Here is a 22238-nt window from a genome sequence, read left to right as displayed (position 1 = left end):
TCTTAAGTCAATGGAAAATGATCCAAACTGCACTAGACTTCAGATGATGGCTAATGATCCAGCCCTCAACAGCTCTACGCCAATTATGGGATGTCATAATATGCCGTTTCCATGGCAACGCATCCCTCGCCGTAAAACACAATGTTGTCTTAAGTCAATGGAAAATGGTCCAAACTGCACCAGACTTCAGATGACAGTTAATGGTCCACCCCTTAACACCTCAATATGACAAAAGTGAGTTTTCCTCAAAAGCTGTTGCCATGGCAACGTATCCCTCGCCATTAAAATACAATGTTGTCTTAAGTCAATGGAAAATAATCCAAACTGTACCAGACTTCAGATGATGGCTAATGGTCTGGCCCTCAACAGCTCTACGCCAATTATGGGATGTCATCATATGCCGTATCCATGGCAACGCATCCCTCGCCAAAAAACACAATGTTGTCTTAAGTCAATGGAAAAGGTTCCAAACTGCACCAGACTTCAGATGACAGTTAATGGTCCGGCCACCACCAGACTTCAGATGACAGTTAATGGTCCGGCCCTCAACAGCTCGAGACACCTACACACACACCTCGACGTGCGGACAACAGCCTGCGGAGCGTCGAAGACCCGCTCAACGCTGCTTGCAGCTTTAATTATTATTATTATTATTATGAGAAGATGTTGAAGCACATCCCATAATGTTTGATTGACAGCTGATCTCTGCACAGTGAAGACATGAACAATCAGCTCTGATGGACACGGTGAGTTTAAGAAGTAGAAGAGTTCCTCCAATAACTTCAGGCTATTTGAGTTTACAAAACTCAGCAGTGTCTCCATAACTAGAATGAAGCCAAACTCCAGCATGTAGCGGCTGAGTGAATGTGGTCTGGACTCTGTGGAGGAGAGTCATGGTTTCAGAGACGCTGTAGAAGGACAGAATACCTGCTCTGTGATCCAGGTGCACTCCTACTCTGGAGGACTGAGGACCTGAGACGGGAGTTTTGATACAGTTGTAACGAAATGAATAACTGTTTTTGTTACAAACTAAGGACCAAGATTTGTCATTGTATCCAAATATACTTGCTCTGCTGATATTCTTGTATGTGACTGCTACATAAACTCCTCCCCCTCTCCACTCCATCTCCCAGTAACAACGTCCAGTCAGACTCTCTCTACTCAGGACCTGAGACCATACAGTGAATCTGTCTGGGTGACTAGAATAAGACTGTTGTTGTTCCGTGAATGTTGCTTTTCTGCTCCCCTCAGATAATACCAGCTGTGTGTTTGCTGTGTTTGGATCCAGTGTGATCTCCTGTGAATATTGTAAGAACCCAGCTCTGGTGGTGGGCTCTGCTGCTGACAGTAAAACATTCACTTCAGTCGGTGAGACGTTTGTCCATTCCTCTCTCAGGACGTCCTGTAGTTTGTCTCTGACTGCTGACAGGGCCGCCGTCACGTCCTCAAAGTAGCTCAGAGGACGGATGTTGATGCTGGATGAGTGTGTAGGTTCACTGAGGGCTGGCAGTGAGGGGTAGCTGTGCAGAAACTGGTTGTGGTCCTCTGTGTGAGACAGCAGCTTCAGCTCAGCGTCTCTCCTCTTCAGCTCAGAGATCTCCTGCTCCAGCTTCTCCTGAAGCTCTCTGACTCGACTCACTTCACTCTTCTGCTGGGATCTGACCTGCTGCTTCACATCAGAGCTTCTTTTCTCCATGAGACGGATCAGCTCAGTGAACATCTTCTCACTGACCTCCACTGCTTTATCAGCAGAGCCATTGACGGCCTCCACCTCCTGCTGAAGCAGCTTCACCTCCTTCTCTCTGTCCTGGATTCTCTGCTGGATGTTTAGTCGACTCCCCTCCAGCTCTCTCTGCCTCTCAGTCCTTTCTGCCGCAGCTGACACTGTGTCGTGGCCCTTATGGTCATCCATAGTGCAGATTAAACAGATACACTGCTGATCAGTGCGGCAGAACATCTTCATCACCTCGTCGTGACGAGAGCAGATGTTCTCCTGGAGCTTCTTGGAGGGCTCCACCAGCTTGTGTTTTTTAAAGACAGGCAATTCATAATGAGGCTGGAGGTGTTTGTCACAGTAAGAGGCAACACACTGCAGGCAGGACTTACACGCTCTCAGTTTCCTCCCCGTGCAGACATCACAGGCCACATCTTCAGCTCCAGCATAGCAGAGATCAGCAGGAGCAGGTGGGGGTCCAGTCTTCTTCAGCTCCTCCACTAAAGCTGCTAACATGGTGTTTTTCAGCATGACAGGCCTCGGTGTGAAGCTCTGCCTACACTGAGGGCAGCTGTGGATCTCCTTCTCATCCTCTCCGTCCCAGAAGCCTGTAATACACTTCAGGCAGTAGCTGTGTCCACAGGGAGTCGTCACCGGATCCTTCAGTAGATCCAGACAGATGGGACAAGATAACATTTCCTGCTCCAGCTGAACTCCTTTCTGCGCCATTTCACCTCTCAGCAGCAGCGAGTGTGTGAGTTTCCCTTCCTGAGAGCTGAAACTAGTGTGACAGGTTATCTGAACAACAGGTGTGTGGGCGGTGAATGTGGCCTATCAGCTCTTGTTCTTTACCCACATGTTGGTTACACCCCTCCTCCTCAGTGTGGATCTGAAGGGGAGGAGCCAGGAAACACAGAGTGGAGCTGGCTGTGTCTGAGAGCAGGAAGAAGAGGGAGGGCTTATCAAACTCTGAGTCATTCCAGGAGGAGGAGCAGCGCTCAGACTCTGACCTACACAGAGCCTCGGTTACAACCTCCTCTTCATTTGAAAAGAGCTTTTAGTTGTAAAATAAGTTGGTAAACTTACAAAATCTGAAGGGGGTTAAATACTTGTGTTGTGGCACTTTATCACAGGAAAGAATGAAACAGAGAGGAATCAATAAAACACAAACACAGATATAGCTGAATGTCTTGTGACCATTTTAAAGTTGGAATAAAGTCTCTAGTTGAAAGTATGTGGAAGGAGAAGCATTTTGCACACGGCGTAGGTGAACCCTTATGTTGTGTTCGGGTCTCCTGTGACCCGTTTCAAGTTTAAATTATATAATAACTACGCTCTAGTTTTTTGTATCAGAACAAGGCTTCATGATATCCTCCACAACAGATATATAAACACTACAAAACTGATTTTGACAATTTTTGCCCAGTCTGAAGGTCTCTAAAAAAAGTGTATCATTTGGTGTTCAGTTCTGGGGAGACCCAGCAGAATTGTTTTGGGTCACTCGGGGTCAAATTTGGCCCAATCAAGATTCATCTTTGACTTTAGACACCCCTCCCCCACCCCCTTCATCCACTGTAACCATAATTGAATCTGGGGAGATTGTATTCTAATATTAGTCTATTATAGTCAGATAACGTAATGATCCACTGTCTTCACTATAGTGAATATAATGAGTGAATTGAATCACATATAAATATGTGGTGTAATGTGTTTTGAGGCCATAACATTAAATTACAACAGGATTGTACGGTTATGAATGCATTATAAATTAGTTATGATGTAGTTAAAACAATATTGGATTATAGTCATTATTTTTGTGTGTTCTGGACTGAGATAAATCATGGGTCAAAATTGACCCGCGAACACCATGAACGCTAACGGCTTTCGAACACAACACAAGGGTTAAAGAGGATTTGAAGGGTTCTCCCATTGAGTTACATGTTATAACGTTTCCCATCATGTGCTGAAAAGGCTGAATATTTTCATCTTTGAATGCTTTCTTTAGCTGAAAGTAGGCTGAAGTTATTCAACGGCAAAACATGGGGTGAAATAATAAGAAGACGGAAGAATAAAGAAACAGAAGAACCAAAGTGTAAACAGCATTCACACTAAATATGAACCTGAAAACTATACGTCCTCTTTGACTGACACCAAAATGATGATTTGTGGTTGAAACCTTCTTTTAAATCTTTTATTTTTACCCTCCAACAGATGTGTCTCAATGGAGAAGAAGAAACCTCAGATTCCTTAGAGTCCATCGAGGTGAGTTCCTCCGAGGAGACGTCCCCCACTGTGTCCCCTTCCCAGGATCCCCCCCCCACAGGACGCCATCACAGAGACACCCCTACGTGATCCAGGAGACTGAACCTCCTTCCTCACTCCCTTCCTCACCTCCTCCCCTCCTCATCTCCTTCCCTCCTCTCCTCTCAGAGGACCCTCAGACCTCCACAGTCCCCCTCCCTCTCCTCCCTGAAGACCCAGCAAACATAGCTCTGTTTGTGGACGTTTCTCCGAGCGCTGACCTCCTGAACGTCCTCTGCCTCCCCCTCCCCAATTCCAGAGTTTCCTCACCCTTGCTCCACAGCAGCCCCCACCCTAAAGGTGCCTCTAAGCACCGCCCTCACCGGGGTCCCTGTTTGTGTCACCTTCCAGTTCTACACCCCAGAACCAGAACCAGAACCCAGAGGAGACAGCAAGTGATCCAAAGAGACTAAGTGAAGTGTTTTGGCCGTGCTGCTTTCTGACAGAGGGTCTGTGAGGGTCTGAACGTAATCTGATTTTAAATAAAATACATCATTGCGGTCTGGTTATTATGTACTTTATAACTCTATCATCTTTATTTTCCATTTCATTGTATTTTTGAATGACTTTTTTTATTGTTTTAATCTACATTATTTTCACATTTTTATCAATTGCTTGTCAAACCCTTTGAAGTGTATCAGAGGAGCTCTAAAAGGTGCTATATCATTGTTTTAAATGTGATAATTGGTCATCATTTTATCGTTATTTGTACTTTACTTCTTTTATTCTACCTATTTCTATTATTAAGATTTAATCATTTTAATAATCATAATTTGTATTCACTGTATTTTCACTTAAATGAGACCTATCATGCAAAATGCACTTTTGTACGTCTTTTATACATTAATATGTGTCCCCGGTGTTCCAGGGAACTCACCAAGTGTCAGAAAACACAACCCTCTCTATTTTCCTCCATACCCAAATCTCTAAAAAAAAAGGGGCTGCAACGGATCTGATAAAAACTGATCCAGATTTGAACACGTTACTGACGTCAGGACGGTGGCGCTACGGCTATTGGGCCAATCCTCCACCTATCAGGGGAATGTGGGGTTGGGCCACGGCCGGCCATTGCCGCTCGAAAGCGCTGGAGACGCTGTAGTACATATGCCAGGCCTGTAAGTGGCGCTGTAGTCTGCCACAAAAGCAGCGAAGAAGACTTCCCGCGCATGGTTACCATGGTTACCCTTCTGTTTATTCTCCGCTGTGGCTTTTTTTCTCCCTCCCCGAGGCAAGCGTTTGCTCCCGCTGCTTTAATTCAATGCAATCCCTCCCCGTCGAGGCAAGCACTGTAATTCTCTCCGGTTAGTCCACCAGCAGATGACAAACACCCACCTCTCCGCCTCTTCCAAGGAACGAGGGGACCGTGCGGCAGAGTTTCAGTTTCAGTTACTTTCGCCGGTCAAGATGTCCGTTAAAGTTTAAATCTTCCGGACAAAATTAGAAAAGTGCCGGTCAAAGGTCTTCTTTGTTATTTATTGAGCTTTAAAACAAATGAATAACAACTCTATATAATAATAGACTATAATAAAACACGGAAGACGGAGATCTATTTTTCTCCCCCTCTTCTGACAGCCCAGCAGCTGTCTCCTTTATAACTCCATCATCTTTATTTTCCATTTCATTGTATCTTTGAATGACTTTTTTTATTGTTTTAATCTATTTTATTTTCACATTTTTATCAATTGCTTGTCAAACCCTTTGAAGTGTATCAGAGGAGCTCTAAAAGGTGCTATATCATTGTTTTAAATGGGATAATTGGTCATCATTTTATCGTTATTTTTACTTTACTTCTTTTATTCTACCTATTTCTATTATTAAGATTTAATCATTTTAATAATCATAATTTTTATTCACTGTATTTTCACTTAAATGTTGTTTATGACTTTTATTAGTTTTATTTTCAACATTTTACCACTTTTTAACATCCTCATCTTTGCCAATTGGTCGTCAAACACAGATTAATAAAGTATTTTTGTTATATCATCAGTTTTATTTTCTATTTCCCAATAATTGTTGTTGATCATTATCCAATCCAATCCACTTTATTTCTATAGCACATTTAAAAACAACAGAGTTGAACAAAGAAAAACAGACAGGACATGAAACAAATGTAAAACACGAGCAGGGGCGGATCTACGGGGGGGCAAGGGGGGGCAGCTGCCCCCCCCCCCCACAGTAGAGCCTTGCCCCCCCAGCTGCCCCCCTAACTTTTGTTTCCCTAAAACTGTACTAAAACAAACCTACACTATTTCCACAAGCTTCTCAAGCAACGAAACAAGCATTACATTAGTTAAAAGTGAATCATTTTAAATATAATTTTAGGCCCGTTAAAAGCGCAGCTACGGCCCTGCATTAAACTGCTGAGCGGCGTTCACAGAGCTGCAGAGAGGGAGCGAGCTGTCCCAGCACCTGAGGGTGGATCAGCTTCCCCTGGGAGCATTTCCCCTTCCACTAGTTTTGTTTTTACTAAGGACGAGAGCTTGAAACTAAATATGAATAAAACGCAGCCGTTTGAATCGATAGCGTTTAACAGACGGGCGCTGTTTGGGGCGTTACGTTACAAAATACTACGCAGACAGCGCTAGCTGGGAGATCGATCACTTTGCTAAACTATGCGGTACTATTAAATCCACGTAAACTACACATCACAGCAATGAGGCCAGATCAATGAAACCAGGATACATCCTTTCCCGTAAAAACTGGATCTAAACACAGCTGCCTGCGTGCGTTTGATAAATACTTTCTGATGTTATATTTATGATATGCTACTTATCAGCTACATGGCCCTAACGTGTAAAGTTATACAAGCATTTGTACCAGTGCTTTTCACAAGTAGACTCTTGCAGGCCAGAGTAGCTGGAGGGATTCAACAACAACACAAAGACATATCTGAGAAGTGATCAGGACGAACAGAAAGAGGAAAAGGAAAAGAGAGTTCACTGAAGAGACCAGGAGGGTCAGGGTCTCTCTTTACTCGTTACTTTACTCGCTACTTTACTCGTTACTTTACTCGTTACTTTACTAGCTAATTTACTCGTTACTTTACTCGTTACTTTACTCGCTACTTTACTCGTTACTTTACTCGTTACTTTACTCGCTACTTTACTCGCTACTTTACTCGTTACTTTACTCGTTACTTTACTCGCTACTTTACTCGCTACTTTACTCGCTACTTTACTCGCTACTTTACTCGCTACTTTACTCGCTACTTTACTCGTTACTTACTCGCTACTTTACTCGCTACTTTACTCGCTACTTTACTCGCTACTTTACTCGCTACTTTACTCGTTACTTTACTCGCTACTTTACTCGCTACTTTACTCGTTACTTTACTCGCTACTTTACTCGCTACTTTACTCGCTACTTTACTCGTTACTTTACTCGTTACTTTACTCGCTACTTTACTCGCTACTTTACTCGCTACTTTACTCGTTACTTACTCGCTACTTTACTCGCTACTTTACTCGCTACTTTACTCGCTACTTTACTCACTACTTTACTCGTTACTTTACTCGCTACTTTACTCGCTACTTTACTCGTTACTTTACTCACTACTTTACTCGCTACTTTACTCGCTACTTTACTCGTTACTTTACTCGCTACTTTACTCTCTGTTAGTATATGTTAGTAGTACGTGAGGCCATATGTACAGACATGTACATGGGACATGAAAACAGTGCATCTCATATTGACAAAAATAAACCTCGCTAACCGAGTTTTCCAAATCACTCTAAAAATAAGCCGTTGTGATACACGTGTAGACAACGTCTGCAGAATCATAAATGATCATTACATTGGGGTCATTAAACCATTATTTCGCTAAGATAAAAAAACATTAAAGTTTTGGATTTTAGTGTAATTCACAAATCTTCCACCAGATGGTGCCACACACACCCAGGGGGAAAAGATGATATATTAACCCAGGAATAAGTGGGCAAAATATGGGTACATTAGTGTTTAAAGTCGGGGGAACTGTTTTAATTCAGGACCAGGGTAAAAAGATAACACATTTACCCAGGAATAATTGTCTGAATCATGGGTATATTAGTGTTTAAAGCCGTGGGAAATGTTTTAATTCAACAGGAGAGGGTAATTCAATTGTTACCCAGGGAACAGGGCTGCAAACATGGCTACATGAGTGTTAAAATGCTGTCAAACTGTTTTAATTCAGTCATAATTGTCGTTTTTAGACGGTGTACATTGGACTCAATAAACATACAGAGTTATGGACATAAATGTGTCAGTATAGACGGGATAATGTACATATTAATCATATTTAATTAGTTAAATGTACAATGATGGACAGGAAAAAACGCTCTCTCTCTACCCCGGCCACGCGATAAACAACAGCTGGGAGGAGGCAGCGGCACCCCACGCGAACGGGAGAGCCGCACCTCTCCACCATTCCATTTGTATCACCGTATCATTTGTTTAATTAAATGCTGTTAACTTTTAAATAAGCTTCCTTGGACTCTTTTCAGCTAATCCTGCTCTCAGGTTTAAATCACCTTTAACAGTCTGTACTTAAGTGCAATTGTTTGCTCCGTTGTAGTTTTACTCCACTACATGTATTTAATCCCGTTAGTTGCTTTACAGATCTGGATTAATAATGTGAAATATAATCAAGTGTTAAATCAGACTTTAGTTCCACCTGGAGTAAATTCACAAGCTACCCTGCAGTATACAAAGTCATTCAAACTAGCTGCACCTTTAGCAGCTTTGATAACACTTTAATGATCAATCATTATAAAATACATCATATATTATTCTGAAATGGACCAATCTGCACAATGACTACTTTTACTGTCACTACTTTAACTATATTTTGATGATAATGCTTTTCTACTTTTACTTGAGTCACATTTTGAATGCAGGACTTTTACTGTAATAGAGTATTCCTACACTCTGGTACTTCTACTTTTACTCAAGTACAAGACCTGAGTACTTCTCCCACCTCTGAGGAAAAGTCTAAGAACCTGAATGTGACCCTTGACCTCCATTGAACCACAGCTGCTTTGTTTCTTTCTCCTCAGCTTCTTGTGAGCGCTCCATCATCGAGCGCGGCCTGACTTCCTTCCACGATGTTTCCTGCATTCGCTTCGTCAGACGCACATGCCAGAGAGACTTCCTGAACTTCCAGTCAGACGGCAGGTAAAGCTCGTATTTGTAAACCTACTTTAAACCCAAAAAAAACAGATTATGATTCTTAAAGGTCTCCTATTATACTATTTTGAGGCATCCTTTTTTGTTTTTTTTCCTGCTTTTTTACACATACTCTCTCCAGTACAGGTTAGCTCTGAGTGTTAGCGATGCTTGCTAATGTAAACAAAGACCATATTACGTCCAAAACACGTAGCAACGTGTCTGATAGCAACGTTTCTGATAGCAACGTTTCTGATAGGGCCATGGGTGTAAAGCCCTCCCACATTTCCGATATTACGTCATATCGGACGCAAATCTGGATCAGCTCCGTTGTTCCCCCATTTTTAGAGATTTGGTTACGGAGAAAAAGAGAGAGGGTTTTATTTTCTGACACTTTGTGAATTCCCTGACACACCGGGGACACATCTTTATGTACAAAGGGCATGAAAAAGTGCAATTTGCATGATAGGAGACCTTTAAATGTTGTGTTTGTTGCAGGTGTTACTCGTACGTGGGGCGTCGGGGCTACTCCCAGACGGTGTCTCTGGACCGGCAGGGCTGCCTGTATCACAGCACGGTTCAACACGAGCTGCTGCACACGCTCGGGTTCAACCACGAGCAGTGCCGCTCCGACAGAGACCAGCACATCCGCATCCTGTGGGAGAACATCCAGTCCGGTCTGTATCCTAAACTGTTCTTATTATACATCCATGCTCTAAAACACCCTTGAATAAGCCCTTAATAAAGTATTTTTTAAAACATCATCCGAGGCGTGTCCCATGTCTCACCTGCACCACCTCTCTAGACCTCGGCCTGGGTTTTAAACACTTTTAGGGACACTTGGTTGACTTTATTTTAAGATATTTTCCCTCCCCGTGTGCCTACTAACCTGTGTGTATTTTGTATTTTATATTTTACATTTTACATATTTGTTTTATATTTTATATATTTTAACATTTGGGTTGAGGTGATTTTTATTACCAGCACTTATTTTTAAAAGCACTTATTTAAAAAAAAGCACTTTTATGTATGTATTTATCATGTTTTAACACTAATTTTACCTGCATGCCGATTTTAAACAAAGTCAACCTCGGTTCTTTTAGGAAATAAAAGGTATTTTCTTTATTAAAACCTCAATAATGTGAAGATGATTTTCCACATCTTTCTTCCGATACTCCAAAAAAAGAAGAAGGTGTTTGAACGTTTAATGTTGATATTGATTAACAGCTTCATTCTGCAGATCGTTGCTCGGCTTTTAATGAATGAACAACGATGGCTTTGTACAGAAAGGACTCTGATAGAATGAATGACAGGGGTAATAACACAGTGTACTTTATTTGAAAGACAAATTAATACATACAAACATATTCAAGATAAAAATAAAGTACCTCAGAATGTAACTACAGTACAAATCTTGACTGCATGTAAGTGTAGACGTTTGTCCACTAGGGGGCGACACATCCTCACAGTTCACATGGAGAGACCTGCTAACACACCTTTACAGAACTGCTTTAATGACACAGGTATTTAAGCATCACCACTAAAACAATTGTGTTTTCCTCAGAATGGAAGATCAGCATTTACTTTAATGAGAAATTTCAAATGTACGCCTAAATCCAGAAATGCCAATAAAAAACAAGTGAAATAACACATTTAGAGTCAGGTAATATTTAAAACACAGCTTGCACAATCATCCTCAATGCCATCGACACAGTGATCCTTCTTTAAAGATCGTTATGCAGTGTAAATAAACACAACTGAAGCACAAACAAAAGAACATTTTCTATTTTAAAGGAAGACAATACAGCAAGGAGGACACAAAAGCATTTTCAAGCTAATGTAACTTTCCTTTTCAAGTCATGTGTGGCTTTTTCCTCGTCTGTCGATCAGTGAAAGTCAATCTCAACCGTCTCGATCCTGATCTCCCACATTGCTCCCGCTCCTCAGTGATGGACACTTCTCTGAAATCTTTGTCTCTCTCTCTGCCCTGAGGCGACACGTCGGGACTCTCTCTCTCAGAGGCACTGCAGATATCTGAGGGAACAACGTCAACATGTCAGAACTGCTTTTACTTTCAGGCAGAAGAGAGGCCAAGTTGTTCGTGTACTGTATTGTCTTCATATAAGGCCAGACAGAAGAGGTCAAAGCATAAGAGAGTATGCCTCAGAATCAGAATCAAGTTTATTGCCAGGTACGTTTAAACATACAAGGAATCTGCTTTGGTATCTGGTGGTGCGAACATAAACAATCTAAAGAAATAAGTTGCAAAGTATATATGTTAGAGCCAGTATTTCGTTTTTATAAGAAAGGCCACCTAATTGTGACGTCTGTAGTCAACACACTATGAAAGACTACAATTCCCACGGCGCCTCCTTTAAGTGACAGTGATGGGCAGCAACCTGTCAGAAAGACGCCGTCGAGGAACAGTTTTTAACTGTTCAATTACCCTTTAAGTTATTAAGTTATATTTCAAGAAAGAAAGAACACCTAAGTTGTTTGTTATTTTATTTGAGTTTTGCCTATTTGTTTTGACTATTGTAAAGGCCTCTTTTCTTTGTTGCATGTGTAAAAGTTTGTTATTTTATTTTGAGCAAACCCATCGCCTCATATCCTCTAAACCACATGTGTCAAACTCAAGGCCCGGGGGCCAAATCAGGCCCTTGGTGGATTTAATTTCGGCCTGCAGGATAATTTTTAATTACTATTAGATCTGGCCCGCCGGTATATTGCACGCACACCTTCACTCAATCCTGAGGATCTCCTCAGCTCAGAGCCTGAGCCCAAACATTGATGACCTTGCACCCAAGATGAGATGCCAAGTATCTGGCTTGAACTAGCATCACAGAGCAGCACACTGAGTTTCAATGGATGTTTCCTTCTGCACTTTTTTTCTTGAGACATCAGGGCATGTTTAGTTTTTTTGAAGCTGTTGTTGGCCTGTGGAAAAATGTAATCATAAGAAATGACTCTGGGAAAAGCTGCAGATAGAGCCATAAGAAATGAATGCAACTGATTATTTAATGTTTAATGTTGTTTTTATAGGCAATCATTTAAGCTTTGTTAGTTCCAGGTTTAATATGTGCAATAAGTTCATTTCAATAAGTTTTGCAATAAACATTGAACCAGTCCGGCCCTCGACTAGTACCCATTTTTTTATTTTGGCCCACTGTGTGATTGAGTTTGACCCCCCTGATATAAACCATCGGAGGCCAAGCAACTCTTCAACTGTAAGTAACACAAAGATAAAGGAAAGAAAACTAGTTAAACATTTCTGTTTAAGTCGTCTAGTGGCTTGATAGAAAAATAAGGAAGGAAGCCACGACAATATATATATAAGGAAAATAAAAAATAAGTATTTTTAAGAAACAATTTAGCATTAAACTAGGATGCTAAAGACAAGTATTTACAACACATTTAAATGTAACTATACAAATAACCTTAAAAGCTAAAAAAAAAAAAAAAATGGGTAGTATTGTGTGTGCATGCTGTGTGTGAAATGAACAGAAACAATAGCTCTAATAACTCTAGAAGAAGCAGTACTAACATCCAAAATACCAGGATGTACTTCTGCATGGGGTCACATAATCCATTTAAGCGTGCTTTCCTTACGGTGGCCGACAGGTGCAAATGCGTTACAATGGACCACAAGAAGAAACATCTTCACCAACTTGAGGAAACATGTGTAGCGTTTACTAAAAGTGAACAAAACGCTGCAAATAAAGAAACTAAATAAACAACACGGACCCTAAAAAGTGACGCACACAGTTGGGACCGGAGCACTTAGTGATGTTCAGGGATTATACAGTTTGCCAACTGTCTCTGTTGTTGGAAACTTACCTAAAATATCAATGTTTATTGACTTATGTTAACAATGCGATCGCATAATTCCTTCCGATATTATTGCAGATCTGCTGCAAGTTAGCTAGCTAACCTAGCATGTGTTGTAACGGGGGCAAAGATGTTTGTTTTGGCACATATGTGTATTTATATATGCATCGGGTCTGAAACCGCGCCCTATTATGCACATTTTCAGTTGTATATGTATGTAGTGTCTCTACTTTAAAGAGTCCTCTCCTGCTGATGTTCAGGTGTATATCAGTATAGTGTCTCTACTTTAAAGAGTCCTCTCCTGCTGATGTTCAGGTGTATATCAGTATGTAGTGTCTCTACTTTAAAGAGTCCTCTCCTGCTGATGTTCAGGTGTATATCAGTATGTAGTGTCTCTACTTTAAAGAGTCCTCTGCTGCTGATGTTCAGGTGTATATTAGTATGTAGTGTCTCTACTTTAAAGAGTCCTCTCCTGCTGATGTTCAGGTGTATATCAGTATGTAGTGTCTCTACTTTAAAGAGTCCTCTCCTGCTGATGTTCAGGTGTATATCAGTATGTAGTGTCTCTACTTTAAAGAGTCCTCTCCTGCTGATGTTCAGGTGTATATCAGTATGTAGTGTCTCTACTTTAAATAGTCCTCTGCTGCTGATGTTCAGGTGTATATCAGTATGTAGTGTCTCTAATTTAAAGAGTCCTCTCCTGCTGATGTTCAGGTGTATATCAGTATGTAGTGTCTCTAATTTAAAGAGTCCTCTCCTGCTGATGTTCAGGTGTATATCAGTATGTAGTGTCTCTACTTTAAAGAGTCCTCTCCTGCTGATGTTCAGGTGTATATCAGTATGTAGTGTCTCTACTTTAAATAGTCCTCTCCTGCTGATGTTCAGGTGTATATCAGTATGTAGTGTCTCTAATTTAAAGAGTCCTCTCCTGCTGATGTTCAGGTGTATATCAGTATGTAGTGTCTCTACTTTAAAGAGTCCTCTCCTGCTGATGTTCAGGTGTATATCAGTATGTAGTGTCTCTACTTTAAAGAGTCCTCTCCTGCTGATGTTCAGGTGTATATCAGTATGTCGTGTCTCTACTTTAAAGAGTCCTCTCCTGCTGATGTTCAGGTGTATATCAGTATGTAGTGTCTCTACTTTAAAGAGTCCTCTCCTGCTGATGTTCAGGTGTATATCAGTATGTAGTGTCTCTACTTTAAAGAGTCCTCTCCTGCTGATGTTCAGGTGTATATCAGTATGTAGTGTCAGTACATTATTTAAAAGTGAATCATTTTAAATATAATTTTAGGCCCGTTAAAAACGCAGCTACGGCCCTGCATTAAACTGCGGAGCGGCGTTCACACAGACATCGGCTCACAGAGCTGCAGAGAGGGAGCGAGCTGTCCCAGCACCTGAGGGTGGATCAGCTTCCCCTGGGAGCATTTCCCCTTCCACTAGTTTTGTTTTTACTAAGGACGAGAGCTTGAAACTAAATATTAATAAAACGCAGCCGTTTGAATCGATAGCGTTTAACAGACGGGCGCTGTTTGGGGCGTTACGTTACAAAATACTACGCAGACAGCGCTAGCTGGGAGATCGATCACTTTGCTAAACTATGCGGTACTATTACATCCACGTAAACTACACATCACAGCAATGAGGCCAGATCAATGAAACCAGGATACATCCTTTACCGTAAAAACTGGATCTAAACACAGCTGCCTGTGTGCGTTTGATAAATACTTTCTGATGTTATATTTATGATATGCTACTTATCAGCTACATCGCCCTAACGTGTAAAATTATACAAGCATTTGTACCAGTGCTTTTCACAAGTAGACTCTTGCAGGCCAGAGTAGCTGGAGTGATTCAACAACAACACAAAGACATATCTGAGAAGTGATCAGGACGAACAGAAAGAGGAAAAGGAAAAGAGAGTTCACTGAAGAGACCAGGAGGGTCAGAGCAGGAGGAAGAGGAGGAGATGAAGAGACCAGGAGGGTCAGAGCAGGAGGAAGAGGAGGAGATGAAGGCATTAGTGAAGAAGAAGAAATGTATGTGAGGAATAAAGATGAGGTGTCAGAAAGAGGGACAGAGGCAGTGATCAGGAGGCAGAGGAGACTCCAGCTGGACCACATGGTATGTTCTTATTCTCCTTACATATTGTACTGGTAGTGGACTACTTACATTTTCCCACCTCAGGCACAACATATAAATAATTACTAGGAATTTCCTTGAAAAAATGTAACAGGGTTGAAGTTTTTGACAAAAAGTAACCATGAAACCTTGTTTAGCTAAGATATGGCACCACATGGAAGTCAAGGACATTACAAAATTGTAATATTTTGCAAAACTATTGTTTATTTTGTAATAAACAATTATTTACTATTATTAATTCATATAACAGAGTTGAAATGTTGAGCTTGTCAATCTTAATCTGAAAATACAAAAACTGAAATATAGGTAAGAGAAGAAACTGACACTTGCCTTTCTTTGCCATCTTTTCTTCAGAAGACTTTTGTGATGTAATTCCCTCAATGCAGATCACACATGGACTGATCCATTATTTTAATAGGAGGGTAAATGGTATGGCGTGACGGGGTTGAAACAAACTGAGGGACGTGTGTCAATATTGCAATTTCATAGATAATTCAAGTATTTTTTCAGAATTTATTTTTGATCAGTTAAAGTTGACAAGCATATGATTATATTAGCAGCAACATTTTGGGATAATTGGCCATTTTGATTTGTTTAATATTAAATTAATATGTAATAATGCTTAGTGAGGACATGCAAATATGTCTGTCTACTACTAAGACAACACATCTTTTTTAAACAAAATATATATGTATATATTTAGTTTTACATTGTAATGCAAAACAACCTGTTCCATTAATTCATTGCTTTAAAATAAATGTTGTAGTTTCCTTTCATTTAAAATTGTTGAAGTAAGCTTGGGGGACTCAAAGTGCACCCGATTGTTTGTCTGAACACCTTGTTTCTCTTGTGCATTAAGAACACTTGTGTTAGGGCATGAATTAACAATAAATAGGTTATATACAGTATAAAATACCACGTACTGTCCGCCCTCCCATGCCACCCTGGCATGACCTCTTGCCCCCCCTTTGACACCCCATGTAAAATGTTCTAGAACCGCCACTGAACACGAGACAATGAAACCAGATCAGAAGCCACAGACTGAGAAACTCTCCTACATGACGTAAAAACAATACAAAACACTAGTAAGATAAAAACCCAAATTTAAAAGCACAAGTGTCACCTGGTCTGTAAATGCAAGGGAAAAGAAGTGGGTATTTAAATGAGATTTACAAACAGGCAGAGTTGGAGCAAGTCTAACCTGGAGGGGCAATTCGTTCCATACTTTTGGAGCTGCAACAGCAAAGGCTCTGTCTCCTCGCTGCTCTAACCTTGATTTAGGGACGACCAGAAGGAGTCTGTCAGCCGACCTCAGTGACCGTGTGGGTGTGTATGGTTTTAAAAGATCTGCCAGGTACGGTGGGGCTAAACCGTTTAGGGCTTTGTATGCGAACAGTAACATTTTAAGTTGTATTCTAAAATGGACTGGTAGCCAATGTAAAGAGGCGAGTACAGGCGTAATATGTTCACGCCTGCCTGTCCTTGTAAGGAGGCGTGCAGCAGCATTCTGGACCAGCTATAGGCGAGACAGGGAAGCCTGGCTTACTCCAATGTACAGAGCGTTGCAGTAATCCAGTTTAGTGGATATAAAACAATGTATTACTCTCTCAAAGTCATTCAAAGAAAGGAAAGGCTTGACCTTTGCTAAAATTCTTCATGACTTTTTATTTTACACCACTTTTAACATCCTCATTGTTGTTGTTTGTCAAACACAAGTCTAAATATCCGACTCCACTTGGCTTCACATTCATCACGTTTCCTTAAATTTGTGTTTTATTCGTTATAAATGGTGCTAATGATAGAGCTTTATATGAGCGTCTGAAAACGTAATCTAATTAAATGTCATTATCTTTGTCAATAAATCGTTCCGAGGACAACACAGTAAAACAAGATCTTCGTAAAATTCTGTATTTTATTGGGTATTTGTATTAATTAACACAAGTTAGTGATTAATTAAGGAAAAAGGCAAGACTTGGAACATATCTCCATAGGAACAAGACATTTTCTCTGCTGGTTTGAGAGAGTTAGCACATTGAAACGCCCGATCAGTGATTCCTTTTTAATCTGGAAGGTAAGAATTCTGTTCTTTTCTATGAAGTCTGAGCGCTTTGATTACAGCGAGGTGTCTGAGGGCTGGGTAAGATATTTAGACAATGTAACACTTGCACTGCTATTGGCTAGCGCTCCAACACATTTGTACGTGATAGAGATGTCCCGCCCCTTAACCTAAGTGGTTGACCAATCACAACAGAGCCTAACCTGCCTGAAACGCCTCTTTTGGACTCCTGACATCCTATTTATCTTTTAACGCTGTCAGCTATATTTGTTTATCTGTAAGTAACGTGTTTTGTGAAACATGTCACAGTAGAGGCACAAGATACAACTAGGAAATGCATAATAGTATATGGACATAATACAAGAAGAACATCCTTTTTTTGTTTTTGAAAGACAAACCTTTATTAATGATCCAAACATTTAATTTGATCACACATCCCATCAGTAAAGTCTGTTCAATGATTTCATGATCAGTTTCACTTTATCCACACCATGAATGTGTTTCATCTCAGCTATTTCAAACAGAATCATACATGATTTCCTTATTGATTATTATCATGATAATTAATGTTCTATAAAACATCAGAGTACCCAATTTCTATTTGGACAACAACAACAACAACAATTAGTCTGCAAAACAATAACTGTAATATTATACAATGTATTTCCCAAGCAAAGACTCTAAGCTATTTACAGGAGAATAATACATGATGTACTTATTGATTATGATCATGACAGTAAGTAACATCATTTTAAATAAACATGTTATGATGAAATAAGTGTTATAACCATCTGGGAACTCATTTGTTAGTTAATTTGGGCAACAATAACATTTAATCTGTCAAAATAATACATGTGATTATAAATGTCTCTATTGTTTTAGAAAGTGGGCAGAATAAAATGTGTACAATAAAAGAAGCTCTGCTGCTTTCTCTCTGAAGACTCGTGCATTACAAGAGAAACAACAACATGAATCAAAAGAAATATCCAACACATATTTAGAGCAAAGTTTACATATCAGTTCAGGTGAACAAGGATCCTCCTGAGCAGTGACAGCCTCCATGGCTACACAGACACAGGAAGGAGCCGGAAGAAAGTCCAACATTTACAGAACAACTCATCGGCTCCAAATCCACCCTCAGCAAAAACCCCAACCTGACACTCACCATCGATGGCACCCCTGTTTCCCCCTCCACCCAGGCACGCAACCTTGGCGTTATATTTGACCCCACCCTCTCCCTCGAGCCCCACATCCGCCAAGTAGTAAAAACCTCCTTTTTCCACCTCCGCAATATTGCCAAACTCCGTCCCTCTCTCACCTGCCCTGCAGCCGAGCGACTCATTCATCCCCAAGGCCAAACTCCGGAGCTTTGGGGACAGAGCCTTCTCAGTGGCAGCCCCGAAGCTCTGGAACTCCCTCCCCCAAGACCTCCGTGAGTCTGAGTCCCTCACCCTGTTCCAGTCCCGCCTCAAAACCCACCTCTTCAACTCTGTATATCCATAAGCCCCCCCCCCCCTCTCAACCAACTTCCTCCTGACTGCTTTTCCTGTTTAGTTTTTTTGTTTTTTGTTTAGGTTTGTTTTTTGCCTGTCCTTGTTTGTCTACCCTCCCTCAAATGTAAAGCGTCTTTGGGTTCGGGAAAAGCGCTATAGAAATACAAATTATTATTATTATGAGAAGATGTTGAAGCACATCCCATAATGTTTGATTGACAGCTGATCTCTGCACAGTGAAGACATGAACAATCAGCTCTGATGGACACGGTGAGTTTAAGAAGTAGAAGAGTTCCTCCAATAACTTCAGGCTATTTGAGTTTACAAAACTCAGCAGTGGTTCCATAATCAGAATAAAGCATAACTCCAGCATGTAGCGGCTGAGTGAATGTGGTCTGGACTCTGTGGAGGAGAGTCATGGTTTCAGAGACGCTGTAGAAGGACAGAATACCTGCTCTGTGATCCAGGTACACTCCTACTCTGGAGGACAGAGGACCTGAGACGAGAGTGCCGATATTGTTGTAACGAAATAAACAACTGTTTTTGTTACAATCTAAGGGCCAAGATTTGTCATTGTGTCCAAATCCACTTTCCATCCCTGCTCTGCTGATATTCTTGTATGCGACTGCTACATAAAGTGCTCCCCCTCTCCACTCCACCTCCCAGTAACAACGTCCAGTCAGACTCTCTCTACTCAGGACCTGAGCATAATAATAAGTGAATCTGTCTGGGTGACTGGAATAAGACTGTTCTTGTTCCATGAATGTTGCTTTTCTGCTCCCCTCAGATAATACCAGCTGTGTGTTTGCTGTGTTTGGATCCAGTGTGATCTCCTGTGAATATTGTAAGAACCCAGCTCTGGTGGTGGGCTCTGCTGCTGACAGTAAAACATCCACCTCAGTCGGTGAGACGTTTGTCCATTCCTCTCTCAGGACGTCCTGTAGTTTGTCTCTGACTGCTGACAGGGCCGCCGTCACGTCCTCAAAGTAGCTCAGAGGACGGATGTTGATGCTGGATGAGTGTGTAGGTGCACTGAGGGCTGACAGTGAGGGGTAGCTGTGCAGAAACTGGTTGTGATCCTCTGTGTGAGACAGCAGCTTCAGCTCAGCGTCTCTCCTCTTCAGCTCAGCCATCTCCTGCTCCAGCTTCTCCTGAAGCTCTTTGACTCGACTCACTTCACTCTTCTGCTGGGATCTGACCTGCTGCTTCACATCAGAGCTTCTTTTCTCCATGAGACGGATCAGCTCAGTGAACATCTTCTCACTGTCCTCCACTGCTTTATCAGCAGAGCCATTGACGGCCTCCACCTCCTGCTGAAGCAGCTTCACCTCCTTCTCTCCGTCCTGGATTCTCTGCTGGATGTTTAGTCGACTCCCCTCCAGCTCTCTCTGCCTCTCAGTCCTCTCTGCTGCAGCTGACACTGTGTCGTGGCCTTTGTGTTCGTCCACAGAGCAGAGATAACAGATACACTGCTGATCAGTGCGGCAGAACATCTTCATCACCTCGTCATGACGAGAGCAGATGTTCTCCTGGAGCTTCTTGCAGGGCTCCACCAGCTTGTGTTTTTTAAAGACAGGCAATTCATAATGATACTGGAGGTGTTTGTCACAATAAGAGGCCACACACTGCAGACAGGACTTACAGGCTCTCAGTTTCCTCCCAGTGCAGACATCACAGGCCACATCTTCAGCTCCAGCATAGCAGAGATCAGCAGGAGCAGGTGGGGGTCCAGTCTTCTTCAGCTCCTCCACTAAAGCTGCTAACATGGTGTTTTTCAGCATGACAGGCCTCGGTGTGAAGCTCTGCCTACACTGAGGGCAGCTGTGGATCTTCTTCTCATCCTCTCCGTCCCAGAAGCCTGTAATACACTTCAGGCAGTAGCTGTGTCCACAGGGAGTCGTCACCGGATCCTTCAGTAGATCCAGACAGATGGGACAAGATATTAAGGTTTCCCGGTCCAGCTGAACTCCTTTCTGCGCCATTTCACCTCTCAGTAGCAGCGAGTGTGTGAGTTTCACTTCCTGAGAGCTGAAACTAGTGTGACAGGTTATCTGAACAACAGGTGTGGGTGCAGTGAATGTGGCCTATCAGCTCTTGTTCTTTACCCACATGTTCGTTACACCCTTCCTCCTCAGTGTGGAGCTGAAGGGGAGGAACCAGGAAATACAGAGTGGAGCTGGCTGTGTCTGAGAGCAGGAAGAAGAGGGAGGGCTTATCAAACTCTGAGTCATTCCAGGAGGAGGAGCAGCGCTCAGACTCTGACCTACACAGAGCCTCGGTTACAACCTCCTCTTCATTTGAAAAGAGCTTTTAGTTGTAAAATAAGTTGGTAAACTTACAAAATCTGAAGGGGGTTAAATACTTGTGTTGTGGCAATTTAGCACAGGAAGGAATGAAACAGAGAGGAATCAATAAAACACTAACACAGATATAGCTGAATGTCTTGTGACCATTTTAAAGTTGGAATAAAGTCTCTAGTTGAAAGTATGTGGAAGGAGAAGCATTTTGCACACGGCGTAGGTTAACCCTTATGTTGTGTTCGGGTCTCCCGTGACCCGTTTCAAGTTTAAATTATATAATAACTACGCTCTAGTTTTTTGTAACGGAACAAGGCTTCATGATATCCTCCACAACAGATATATAAACTCTACAAAACTGATTTTGACCATTTTTATCCAGTCTGAAGGTCTCTAAAAAAAAGTGTATAATTTGGTGTTCGTGTCTGGGGAGACCCAGCAGAATTGTTTTGGGTCACTCTGGGTCAAATTTGGCCCAATCAAGATTCATCTTTGACTTTAGACACCCCTCCCCCTCCCCCTTCATCAACTGTAACCATAATTTAATCTGGGGAGATTGTATTCTAATATTAGTCTATTATAGTCAGATAACGTAATGATCCACTGTCTTCACTATAGTGAATATAATGAGTGAATTGAATCACATGTAAATATGTGGTGTAATGTGTTTTGGGCCATAACATTAAATTACAACAGGATTGCACGGTTATGAATGCATTATAAATTAGTTATGATGTAGTTAAAACAATATTGGATGATAGTCATTATTTGTGTGTGTTTTGGACTGAGATAAATCATGGGTCAAAATTGACCCGCGAACACCATGAACGGTAACGGCTTTCGAACACAACACAAGGGTTAAAGAGGATTTGAAGGGTTCTCCCATTGAGTTACATGTTATAACGTTTCCCATCATGTGCTGAAAAGGCTGAATATTTTCATATTTGAATGCTTTCTTTAGCTGAAAGTAGGCTGAAGTTATTCAACGGCAAAACATGGGGTGAAATAAGAAGAAGACGGAAGAATAAAGAAGCAGAAGAACCAAAGTGTAAACAGCATTCACACTAAATATGAACCTGAAAACTATACGTCCTCTTTGACTGACACCAAAATGAGGATTTGTGGTTGAAACTTTCTTTTAAATCTTTTCTGTTTACCCTCCAACAGATGTGTCTCAATGGAGAAGAAGAAACCTCAGATTCCTTAGAGTCCATCGAGGTGAGTTCCTCCGAGGAGACGTCCCCCGCTGTGTCCCCTTCCCAGGATCC

The 22238-nt window shown here is 41.5% G+C and overlaps 2 protein-coding genes across 3 annotated transcripts; both read right to left on the bottom strand.

Annotated features, from left to right (window-relative positions):
* Positions 1–738: 738 nt before the first annotated feature.
* Positions 739–20625, bottom strand: LOC117497251 (tripartite motif-containing protein 16-like). 2 transcript variants are annotated; one of them, XM_034149165.1, is made up of 2 exons: positions 20584–20625; positions 739–2374 (listed from the first exon to the last, which is right to left on the bottom strand). In XM_034149165.1, the coding sequence occupies exon 2, from the start codon at positions 2243–2245 to the stop codon at positions 788–790; it is 1458 nt and encodes a 485-aa protein (XP_034005056.1). In that variant the 5' UTR covers positions 2246–2374; positions 20584–20625; the 3' UTR covers positions 739–787. The 2 variants fall into 2 exon arrangements, with proteins under 2 accessions (XP_034005056.1, XP_034005055.1); XM_034149164.1 differs by lacking the exon at positions 20584–20625 and having other exon boundaries at positions 739–2553.
* LOC117497250 (tripartite motif-containing protein 16-like) lies at positions 18936–20734 on the bottom strand. Its single transcript, XM_034149163.1, has one exon. It carries the CDS (start codon positions 20653–20655, stop codon positions 18985–18987), a length of 1671 nt encoding a protein of 556 aa, XP_034005054.1. The 5' UTR covers positions 20656–20734; the 3' UTR covers positions 18936–18984.
* Between the last annotated feature and the right edge of the window lie 1504 nt (positions 20735–22238).

This window comes from Trematomus bernacchii, unplaced genomic scaffold, assembly GCF_902827165.1.
Source record: "Trematomus bernacchii unplaced genomic scaffold, fTreBer1.1, whole genome shotgun sequence".
In the NCBI taxonomy this organism is placed as follows: Eukaryota; Metazoa; Chordata; class Actinopteri; order Perciformes; family Nototheniidae; genus Trematomus; species Trematomus bernacchii.
The sequence above is the reverse complement of the archived record's forward strand: the minus strand, read 5'-3'. Positions and strand labels throughout refer to the sequence as shown.

Bases quoted from the DNA above. Each gene is read 5' to 3' on its own strand.
- LOC117497251 (XM_034149164.1), bottom strand. From the start codon at position 2,443: ATGGCGCAGAAAGGAGTTCAGCTGGAGCAGGAAATGTTATCTTGTCCC.
- LOC117497250 (XM_034149163.1), bottom strand. From the start codon at position 20,655: ATGGCGCAGAAAGGAGTTCAGCTGGACCGGGAAACCTTAATATCTTGT.